At 49.0% G+C, this 11,633-nt stretch overlaps 1 protein-coding gene and 1 pseudogene across 1 annotated transcript; both read left to right on the top strand.

Moving 5' to 3' along the window:
- Positions 1–3,945: 3,945 nt before the first annotated feature.
- LOC123170389 (protein ASPARTIC PROTEASE IN GUARD CELL 1-like) lies at positions 3,946–5,249 on the top strand (annotated as a pseudogene).
- Positions 5,250–6,721: 1,472 nt separating this feature from the next.
- Positions 6,722–11,395, top strand: LOC123170387 (vacuolar-sorting receptor 6). Its single transcript, XM_044588249.1, has 10 exons — positions 6,722–7,240; positions 8,672–9,152; positions 9,247–9,623; positions 9,706–9,789; positions 9,883–10,041; positions 10,134–10,216; positions 10,333–10,396; positions 10,479–10,711; positions 10,818–10,924; positions 11,028–11,395. The coding sequence occupies exons 1-9, from the start codon at positions 6,934–6,936 to the stop codon at positions 10,920–10,922; spliced, it is 1,893 nt and encodes a 630-aa protein (XP_044444184.1). The 5' UTR covers positions 6,722–6,933; the 3' UTR covers positions 10,923–10,924; positions 11,028–11,395.
- The last annotated feature ends 238 nt before the right edge of the window (positions 11,396–11,633 follow it).

The following is an 11,633-nucleotide window of genomic DNA, read 5'->3' as shown; positions in this document are numbered from 1 at the left end:
TTAGTTACTTTGCCATGCTTGATGTGCTTAGTTTACAATAGTGTTTGAATGCATGGACTAGTATGAGGCAGTAGAAGTATTTTGGTAGTATGGTTATGGTTTGGTTATGACCGGTAGCATTTTCATATGTGAGTTATTGATTTCAATATGTTAATGGCATAACTAAAAATGATGAGATTCAAAACCAGTGGAGTTGAAACCAGTGAGTAAAGTGATGAGTAGTGCAAGTAGAATGATTATATGATGTTGATCCGTTTGTGTTAGTGCTATGTGGATATAATGCATGTTATATAGTGCATGTTCATGGCATACTATGACTCGAGTTATTTTATTTCAAATTAAACCTGATGATAATTTAACTTAAACATAATGTTGATCGGTTCATGGTGCCACTGAATCGAGCTTCCCAAGTGCAACCACATTTGCCTTTATGGGAAGGCCTTTATTTGGTCTGTTGTCATGCCTCTGGTCGGTGCCTCCAACGAGGGAAGGTTATGGGCGTGCGGTACCCTGGCCCGGTAAGCAGACATAACCTTGTGTGCCCATTGTTGTTATGGTACCTTGTCCCCGTTTGGGACCGTTGATTTGTTTTGCCACAACGGTGGCCGTTGGATGTCTTTGGTACACATCGAGGCCACCCATGACTTAGCCCAGAGGGGAGTTGGTCGGAGTGGCCGAGAGAGTGTCATGGCAATGGGACGGTTCTGTCTGAATGCCATTGGTCCAACCGAATGGGAGTGCAAGGCCATGGGTTCCGTGGTGTGGGTACGGTGTACTAACCTCTGCAGAGTGTTTATTAAATCTATCGATAGCCGCGCCCTCGGTTACGACACAGCTTGTAAGTAGGTCACACCATGGATCAACATGATTAAATAACCTTGCACGCTAAAGGCATATGCTTGGCACTGGTTATGTGACGAGATTTGTGAAACTGTGAAGATGGTCGTTGTTGTGGGAACCAAAGTGTTGGTTTCGTTTGTGATCCGAGAATGATCACCGTTGTTGGTTACGAGGTAACCCGTTTGGTAAGAGAGTCCGAGAGACTCGGTGCACAAGTTTGATTCACTGCATGAGTAGTATGTTGAAGTATTGCATTTAACCTGCCTAATTGTGCATTAAAAAATGTCATCATATATTATAAAATGTTTGCAACACAGAAAACTATAAAAAAACAAACAATAGAAGACAAACCCAGATAAAAAACTAAATCACAAGGAAGAGAAAAAAGGGAAGCCAATCTCAAAGATAAAAACGAAATGAAGAAGAACATACTAATAGAAAACAAAAAAAACAGCACGAGAGAAAAAATGAAACACTGCACTTGCATTTTTTTAGCAGACCGAACAGTACCAAACAGCGATTGCAGGGAACAAACTGTACCGAACAGCCCCACTGGGCTGACCAAACTTAAGTTTCACGCCTGGCAGCAAATAGGATCCACCGGGGCATTTCCGATAGGCAACTCCTATTTGGCGCGCAGGTCGCCCGCGAGCGACCTGGCGCGACCTGGTGTTGGGGTATGGTATGGGCAGGCCCCTTTCCGGATTTATCTCTACCGGTGTAGGAAGGTTCTAGAACCATCTCTCAAATGTTTTTTCCTTTGCTTTTTTATTTCTTATTCTTTTTCTTTATTTTTATGTTCTTTTATCCCCCTTTTTATTTTTCATTTCCTTTTTCTATTCAATTTGTGAACATCTTCCCATTTCTTGACAATCTTTCGAAATCATGAGCATTTTTTGAAATTGTGAATATTGTGCAAATATATTACCTTTTTTAAAATTCATGAACATCTTTTTACAAATACATGAACATTTTTTTGAAATGGCATACATTTGTCCGGAACACGTGAACAATTATTTTGAACCGGCGTATATTGTTTGAACTTTTGGAACATTTTTTTAATTCAGGAACAAAATCAATTCACGAACATATTTTTAAGTTCATGAATACTTCATGAATCGGCAAACATTTTTTTAACTTGTGCTAACATTTTTTGAAATTTTCGAATAATTTTGGAATTCAGAACATTTTTTCAATATTGTGAAGACTTTTTAGTAATTCATGAATATTTTATGAAATGACAAACATTTTTTAATCCGTGGGCATTTATCATTTCCCGAATATTTTTTTACAAATCTGACATTTTTTTTACAGTTCACAACTTTTTAAAAAATCCTGAAAAAGAATTGAAAAAAGGAAAAAACTTAAAACAGAAAAAGGGCAAAAAAACGGGCTTCGCGTTTCCTGCCTTATGCTGAGTTCTCTTACAACAACAGTTCCCAGACCAGCCTCAAGATGTCAACATATGAAGCTCTGTACGGCCGTAAGTGCCGCACTCCGCTAAATTGGTCCCAAACCGGAGATAGCCGTATTTTCGGAACTGACTTAATGATGGAGGTTGAAAAGCAAGTCAAGGAGATCCGAGATAGACTGCAATTGGCTAAGTCCCGAAAAAAGAGTTACAATGACTCAAAGCACCGTCAGATAAGTTTTGAACCCGGAGAGTATGTATACCTCCGAGTCACACCCATGAAAGGGGTCAAGCGATTTCATACTTGAGGAAAACTTGCACCCAGACATATTGGTCTGTTCCCAGTTATGTGCAGAGTTGGTACCGTTGCTTATCAGTTCGAATTGCCACCGGAATTGTCAGAGGTGCACAATGTGTTCCATGTCTCTCAGCTGAGAAGGTGTATCTCACCACCGGAGAAAAGGACTGATATGGTAGAGATAGAGCTTGCTAAGGATTTAACATATGAGGAGAAACTGTTCCGAATATTGGATGAGACCGAAAGAGTCACTCGTAGTAAGGTGATAAAAATTTATAAGGTTCAGTGGGAGCATCACACCAAGGAAGAAGCAACCTGGGAAAGAGAGGGCTTTTTGAAGAATGGGAGCTTAAGGCGCCCATTAGGAGCTCCCATCCCCCGGTATCCATGGTGTTTCAATTAGATGTACATGGGCTATTGCCAATGGTACTCTGGGCCAGTTGAGTCTCTTGCTAATAGGGTAAAAAAACAAATTCCTTGCTGATTAATATACTTGAAGGGCATCTAAAAAAGATGTACTTGAAGGGCTAGGTAGTACTCCCTCCATTCCATAATGTAGTGTGTATAGCTTTTCTGAAAAGTCAAACCAAATAAACTTTGACCATGTTTACAAATAAAACTATTTATATATACAAATCCAAACATATACGACATGAAAATCTAATGGATGATATATCCAATGATATGAATTTGGTATTTTAAATATTCATATATTTGTCTATAAAAACTGTCAAAATTTGTATTGTTTGACTTTTGAAAAAAAATACGCACTACATTATGACAGAGGGAGTATCCTGGAATGGATTTCTCATACACGTTCATGTACTATGCATTTAATCATTAGCTTATTAATTGATGGTGATCTACAGAAGATATGCATATCTGAAAACCAGATTCCCTTTAATAAATACCGTATACAAAAATGGATTCGACCGTACATATATATAGCCTCACAATTTCCACAACTCTTGCATCTCATTCCATACAAGCTAGCACCATCGATCCATACTTCATGGGGCCCAAATTACTTCTAGCACTAACCATCCTCGGCGTCCTCGTGCCATGCCTTTTTTCAACCTACTCAAGTCCAAACCGTTGGGGCCCCTTAGAGGTTCTAACCATGGAGCACGAAGGTCCCAAAAACGCATAGTTTCTCCTCCAAAGATAACCTCCCCAGTTGGGAAACGCATTAGATATTTACCTAAACTTGCGGGTCCTTGAGCAGATCCCACATTAGCTCCAAGACGCTGGTCTCTAACTAGAAAAGTAAATGCTTGAGCTTGAGAAGCTTCTGGCCCGGTGGGTCCATAAAACTCACTCGGATAAGCTGTATTATTGAACCATACAAAACAACAAGCGATAAAACCAAAGATTATTCCATGGCGTCACGGCCTTGATGTCATTGCCGCCCCTCAACAGCAGCAATGGTGGCTTCAGCCTCCGGCTCGTCTCCAACCACCAGCGGACGCACAACGACTTGGCAAGCCTCCAGCGTGCCATAGACCATGTAAAGTGTCGGATCACCAACCATCTCCTCCCGCCAAGCACCGTCACCAACATCACCGTCAACACCATAAGGCCTCTCATGTGCCCAGCAACAGACATGGTGTACGCCGTCATGGTGGGCGTCGGCACGGGGCAGGGGTCCAAGAGCTACCAGCTCGCGCTGGACATGGCCACCGAGCTGACTTGGATGCAGTGCACCTCGTGCCACCCCTGCCTGCGCCAATACAACCCGGTGTTCGACCCAACCCAGTCCCCGACCTTCCACCATGTTTCGGCGAGCGATAGCGGTTTGTGTCGTGCACCGTACAAACGACGTCAAGACCATATGCGCGGTTTCGAAATCAGCTACTCGAGCAACTGTGTGTCGGTTTGGGGAGTCCTCCCCAAGGAAACCTTTTTCTTTCTCAAAAGTGGCCACAAAGTTTAGTTTGAGCAGTTGCATGGCATGGTCTTTGGTTGTGCCCACCACACGGAGCACTTCTACACGCATGAAGTCCTTGCCGGTGTCCTTGGCCTGGGGATGTGGAGGGTTACCAAGCCACCTACCTTCTTCACGAAGCAGATATATCATGGCCAAGGTGTGCGCTTCTCTTACTGCCCGTTCCCACCAGGGACGATCGCGTACAACTTTCTCCGGTTCGGCGACAACATTCCTAGCCATCCATTGTTGAACGTGCATCGCCAGAGCACACCCATCCTCCTGCCGGCCCAGGCCAACGATGGGTACTACGTCAAGCTCACTGGGGTCGGTGTGGGCGGCATCTGGGTGCCTGGCGTCACGCCGAGATGTTCCGGCGCGGCCCGGGAGGGAAAGGCGGGTGTGTGATCGACATTGGCACGAAGATGAGTGTGTTTGTGAACAAGGCATACATCCACATCGAGTGGGCAGTGCGGTGCTACCTGCAGCTCCATGGGGCAGAGCCGGTGCACCTGCAGGGCCACCACCTATGTGTCCGCAAGCTATCGGGCCACCGTGACGTCCTCCCGAGCATGACATTGCATTTCGATAATGGCGCGGGGCTCCACGTCATGCCAGAGCATGTGTTTCTCGAGATTGTCCACGCTAACATCCACTATATGTGCCTCGCCGTCTTCCCGTCTTCAGAGCTGACGGTCATTGGCGCCAGGCAACAGATCAACCATCGCTTCATCTTCGACCTTCATGCTAGGACACCCTCTATTAGCTTCAATTAGGAAGATTGCCACCTCGACGCTGGCACCCCAAGCTAAATCTCAACATCTTGTATTGTAGCGCTGCTTCGAATAAATTTGTTGCAATAAACTCTTAGGTTTTCGACATTGCAGCTGATTTGTTTTGCCTTTTAGGTGTGGGAAATGTTTGGACCACTAGATGAAGATTTGGTGGCCTAGATTAGCCCTCTCCTAGTTCGGTTATTAGAATACTCCCTCCTCCTCCTCCTCCTCCTTTAAACCTAGGCACCAGTTAATAGGATCAAGTTGGTGGCTCTGAAGGTCATTCGGCCAATGCAAAAAATGACCTCTTTTGCCGAGAGCTAGGAAACGAGGGAGGTGTTTTATACAAAACCGTTCAGGAGCTATACACCAAGAAATAGGGGGGAATTGTTTTCAAAATCGGTTTTGATTAAACTTATATCATGCAAATTTATATAAGTGTGCTGCAAAGGGCTAGTCGGACACCAAGCGTCAATAGCATAATAGATCACACATGTGAAGGTAAATTGTTATAAACGTAAAAAATACCACGTATTAGCATTTGCATACATTTCCTTTACAAGTAGCAATAACACATTGATGGACACCATGGATCTTGTCCTTGACCATCTGGACGATCTTGTGAATCTTAAAATGCATGAGCAGTCATTGTGGGGTGGGAGGGGAGCTATGATAGAACAAGACCAGGTCGTGGCCCACCATTGCAAGCAGCCAAGCATTGAAAAGTGGAGGCAAGGCATGGCCCTTTTTTTTCTCTTTTGCGGGTTAGGCAAGGCATGGCCTTGAGAACAAAAATTATGTACTAATCCGTACTTTTTCCTTTAAAGCAGAGGCAGCGCAGCGAGCAGCAGCTGCTCCGACTTGGTCCGAGTCTTTGAGCGTCTCAGGACCGGCGCCTCACACCGTCCAGGACGCAACTACACGGTGGCGACTTTGCTGTGCCGTGTAAAAGTAAACGGATGATGTACCGTACCGTACTACTACGACCCAACGCGCACGTCCGACCCGCAGCCTACTCCTCGATCGTCTGAGGTCCAGAGGAGGCTCACACGCACCCCGGCCAAAACCAAGACTCAACCGTGGGTCTCGAGACTGACGACTCAACACGTACCCCATCTCACGACTTCCGAGCCCAACAAAAGTCTCGAGTCGAGTCGCGCTCTGTTTTCCTGACTCGGCTTAACTCGATTGTCGATTCCGTCTCATATACTTTTTGCTTCCAGCAGGAAAAAGGTGCGCCTCTCCTTTCGCGCTCCTACCCCGAATATGCATCCGCCACCAGCAGCTGGCCGCCCCGCTCCCACGCACACTGACGGACGGGCAGACAGACACACGACCCTCCTCCGCCCCCCTGTCGCCTTCCTTCCTTCCCGCCTCTCTTTCCCTTCCCTTGCACGTCACTTAACCCAAGCAAGCAGCCAGCTGACACCAAACGCCCGCCGCGCGACCTCCATCAGCCTCCTCCACGGCAGCAGTACACTCCAAGCAACGCCCCCGCCCCGCCCCCCCTCCCGTCGTCATCATCCCAACCCCGCGCGCCTCCCTCGCGACGCACGAGCAGTAGGAGCCCGGCAAGAACCGAACCATTTCTTTTCTCCCCTCCGAGCCCACCTAACCTCGCTCTCTCCCTACCAAACGCCCCCTCGGCCAATTCCCCCACTCTCTCGACAGCCGCGGCGCGGAAATGGGCGGCGGCGGCGGCGCGAGGCCGTTCTTGGCCGTCGTCATGGCGGTGGCCGTGTTGGCGGCGATGGTGGCGCCGGCGCGGGGGCGGTTCGTGGTGGAGAAGAGCAGCGTGAGGGTGCTGGCGCCGGAGCACATCCGGGGGCACCACGACGCCGCCATCGGCAACTTCGGGGTGCCCGACTACGGCGGCACGCTCACCGGCGTCGTGCTCTACCCGGCCAAGAAGGCCACCGGATGCGCCGAGTTCCCCGCCAAGTTCAAGTCCAAGTCCGGCCGCCCCGTCGTCCTCCTGCTCGACCGCGGAGGTACACACACGCCACACGCTCGCTCAGCAATTATCCTCAGCCATTAACCCTGCTGATTGATTTGATTGATTCATTCCTGGCTTCGGCTAGCAATTCTCACGGGGAAGCCATTGACATTGCTGATGCGTGACTGTGCGAGCTTGAGTTGTCCGACGATTACGTACACATGCTAATTAATTTAGTGCTAGTAGTATTACTTTAATCCTGTTGATGTAGATATATCTCCAACTCAGATATGAGAGATTTTCGGAAGCTTTTTAATCTGCCATGAGGAAAGGGACTTTACAAGTGGAGATAAAATTTGCCGTGTTCCATTCAGTCAGTTGTTTTGTACTAAAAGGTAGAAGAATCGGGACTTTTCTTGGTTGAATGCCATGTACGTGGCCTAAAGTTCGAATTCAAACGAAATTTACAAAAAAAAAAGGTACCAAATTCAAACGCAAATCGTCCTACTGCTCGACCGTGGAGGTACATACACACTTTTGATGATGCTACTCTTTTATTTGCCTTATTATAAGCGGTTTTTGGCTAATCTCATGAGGAATGAACTGTTGAAGTTCATGTCGAAATGAAATTACTCAAGTTTTAATTGCGTGAGCTCGATTGCCGATGATTTATGGCGAATTTGTGTCGATATCTTGGTAAGCGTCAGAGCTATGCTGTTGATGGGTTAAGTCAATGTGCTAATCTTAAATAGGCAAACATGCTGATTACTTTAGTGCCACTAGTCGTAGTTTTTTACTTGTTTTATGATGTGGATTGGTCTCCAACTTAGATAGATATACGAGAGACATTGTGATCACAACTTTTTAAAACTGCGGTAGGGGAAGGGAGTTCACAATTCTGATCTGCTAGTGGTCATTGAAAAGGTAGAATCAGGATACTTTTCTTGGTCGAGAATATCGTGTAACTAGTCAAAAAATTGAATACTGACGAAATCTATTAAAAAATAACAAAAATCAAATGTAAATCTTGTGGGGACGCGCCAAATTCAAATGTAATCTATAACGCACCAAACTAATATTTTCATGACGGATTATCTTCAGTTTGTTCCCCCTTTGTCTGCGTCAACACTTTCAGATAACTGCTAGCCTGCCAACTCTGAACCCAGACAGCCAGAAGAGTAGATTCAGACATGCATGCAGTATACAGCCATATCATTTGTTGGTGCCCATTTCATTTGATCCAACCATCGCAACGCACCTGATCACAACACTTCCACTACCAACTCCAATCAGTTGGTGCCGCAAGCAATTCCTTCAAGCCAAAGACAGAATCAGACAGACCAACGATCTGTCTCATCCTTCCTTGATTAATTTGCAAGCAAAGAAAGAAACAATTCCACACTTTCATTTCAAGAAACATAAAAGATGAACGAATTACTCTGTAGCTGTAAACTGACGGCGTGTTAATGTTTGTACTGTCTCCCAGAGTGCTATTTCGCGCTCAAGTCGTGGAACGCGCAGCAGGCGGGCGCGGCGGCGGTGCTGATCGCGGACACGGTGGACGAGCAGCTGCTGACCATGGACACGCCGGAGGCGTCCCCCGACACTCGGTACCTCGACAAGCTCAACATCCCGTCGGCGCTGGTGAACCGCGCCTTCGGGGAGTCGCTGAAGCGCATGGCGGAGAAGGCCGACGCCGAGGGGGAGGTGGTGGTGAAGCTGGACTGGCGCGAGTCGATGCCGCACCCGGACGAGCGCGTGGAGTACGAGCTATGGACCAACAGCAACGACGAGTGCGGCCCCCGGTGCGACGAGCAGGCGGCGTTCGTCAAGAGCTTCCGGGGCCACGCCCAGATCCTGGAGCGCGGCGGCTACGCGCGCTTCACCCCGCACTACATCACCTGGTACTGCCCCGAGGCGTTCCGGCTGACGCGGCAGTGCCAGTCGCAGTGCATCAACCACGGCAGGTACGTAGTACATGCAGACGCCATTGCCGGTCTAGGAAGCTTTCTCTGGTACCTGCCATGGCAAGGATTTGGAATGATGTTGCTGGGTGTGCAGGTACTGCGCGCCGGACCCGGAGGAGGACTTCGGGGAGGGGTACGAGGGGAAGCAGGTGGTGGTGGAGAACCTGCGGCAGCTGTGCGTGCACCGGGTGGCCAACGAGAGCGGGCGGCCGTGGGCGTGGTGGGACTTCGCCATGGACTACAAGCTGCGGTGCTCCATGAAGGAGAAGAAGTACAGCAAGGCGTGCGCCGAGGAGGTGGTGGCGTCGCTGGGGCTGCCGCTGGAGAAGGTGCTGGCGTGCATGGGCGACCCCGACGCCGACGCCGACAACGCCGTGCTGTCCAAGGAGCAGGAGGACCAGATCGGGCGCGGGTCGAGGGGGGACGTGACCATCCTGCCCACGCTCGTCATCAACGACGTCCAGTACAGAGGTTGGTTGGCTGTCGCTGCGCCGTCTCTTTGATTTCTCCGGCGACGACAGAACTGACATGATTGTGTGGTGTGGGCGTGCAGGGAAGCTGGAGAGGACGGCGGTGCTCAAGGCCGTGTGCGCCGGCTTCAAGGAGGGCACCGAGCCGCAAGTCTGCCTCAGCCATGGTAGGCACCACCAAGGCCTTCATTTCCATTCCAACTGCCGGTCAGACAAGACGGCGAAACGACGATGAACTTCTGACGAGCTTTTGTCCGCAGACATGGAGACGAACGAGTGCCTGCACCGGAACGGCGGGTGCTGGCGGGACGAGGCGACCAACGTGACGGCGTGCAGGGACACGTACCGGGGCAGGGTGTGCGAGTGCCCCGTGGTGAACGGCGTCCGCTACGACGGCGACGGGTACACCCACTGCAAAGGTACCTACCCCCACTTTTCTCTTCATTCACACGACGGCGCTAGGAAAATACTACCGGTGTGCTCATGTTTCTCCCCTGTTTGTTCGTCTCAGCTGTTGGTCCGGGCAGGTGCGCGCTGAACCACGGCGGGTGCTGGTCGGAGACCAAGGGGGAGCGCACCTTCTCCGCCTGCTCGGTACAGCCTCCTCCCTTCCATACTTCTAGCCTTCAGAGTTTCACTTAGGAAACCTCTGAAACTCATCGTCTACCTACCGATCCATGATCTCTGCTAACCTACGAACTCTGAACCAGGACACGGCTCTATCCGGATGTCGGTGCCCGGCAGGCTTCCAAGGCGACGGCCACAAATGCGAAGGTAAGTCCTCGCTCCACCGATTCCTCGCCGAGACTGACACGAGACATGATCGAGAGAGGGTACTAACAGAGCCGAGTTTCAGACCTGGACGAGTGCAAGGATAAGCTGGCGTGCACCTGCCCGGACTGCCACTGCAAGAACACCTGGGGCAGCTACGAGTGCGGCTGCAGGGGCAACCAGGTGTACATCCGAGGGGAGGACGTCTGCGTGGCCAACAGCATGTCCAGGTTCGGCTGGCTCGTCGCCCTCCTCGCCGTCTCCTGCGCCGCCGGCCTAGGGGTCGCCGGCTTCGTCTTCTACAAGTACAGGCTCAGGGTATGTATGTATGTTCAGCACCGTCCTTCTCCCCAGAGCAAATGGTTAACCAAGAAGACATCTAGTGCAACAAAAACTGACTGTATTGTGTTTCATTTCCTACTAGTCATACATGGACTCGGAGATCATGGCCATCATGTCCCAGTACATGCCGCTCGACAGCCAGAACAACGAGCACCAGCCGCTCCGGCAGCATGCTCCAGACGCCTAAAGGTAATAATCCTTCAGCCAAATGTGTCCTAGTAGGTAACCAATGCAAGAGATGGTTATTTTTTGCACTAAACCGCCCCTGAAAATGGCTGCATCTTATGAACAGGGAGCACATGGAGATGGGTTTGGGTATGGAAGCTTGCAGAGTCTTCAACCATACCCTGCAGATACTTTGCTATGATGCTTTTCAATGATTTTTTTTGTTACTACAACTTCCCTTTCTATATATAGAAGAAACAAGAGAACCATGGTTTGTACAAAAGCAGGCCGCAGGGGTGAGCTGTAGATACATAGCTAGGTAGGCATTTCTGCTCCCCTTGTGGCTGTGGATCACAACACATTAGACAGCATACTTTCACTAAGAACATACAAAGTGTGATGTACAATGGATGATAACCAGTACCAGCACTGGTGTTTCTGTCATTTTTAAGGTCTGTTTTCTTGAATGCCCTCATCGGAACACCGGGGGCTCTACTGTGACATGTATCAATACTGTTGTAAGTGCTACAGTTTCAGAATCAATGGTACTATGGTAGGCATACAGGTGATAACTTGCTACTTTTCTAGTAGGTCCTCACTGGTAACCCGACTTTATTAGTAGCTGAGCTGCGTGAGTTACCATGCGTTGTCCTACAGTCCATTCCTTGGACAGTGGAGCATCACCAGGCTCTAGGTTTGTCCACGTCGATCAACGGGTGATTCTGATGATCCT

Source organism: Triticum aestivum, chromosome 7D (genome assembly GCF_018294505.1).
Source record: "Triticum aestivum cultivar Chinese Spring chromosome 7D, IWGSC CS RefSeq v2.1, whole genome shotgun sequence".
Taxonomy (NCBI): Eukaryota; Viridiplantae; Streptophyta; class Magnoliopsida; order Poales; family Poaceae; genus Triticum; species Triticum aestivum.
This window is presented reverse-complemented; position numbering and strand designations above follow the sequence as displayed.

What these genes read in the sequence shown, in the direction of transcription:
- LOC123170387 (XM_044588249.1), top strand. Translation starts at nt 6,934, where the DNA reads ATGGGCGGCGGCGGCGGCGCGAGGCCGTTCTTGGCCGTCGTCATGGCG. An exon ending in CCTCCTGCTCGACCGCGGAG is followed by an intron (nt 7,241 to 8,671) that starts GTACACACACGC and finishes ACTGTCTCCCAG; the next exon opens with AGTGCTATTTCGCGCTCAAG. An exon ending in GCACCTTCTCCGCCTGCTCG is followed by an intron (nt 10,217 to 10,332) that starts GTACAGCCTCCT and finishes ACTCTGAACCAG; the next exon opens with GACACGGCTCTATCCGGATG.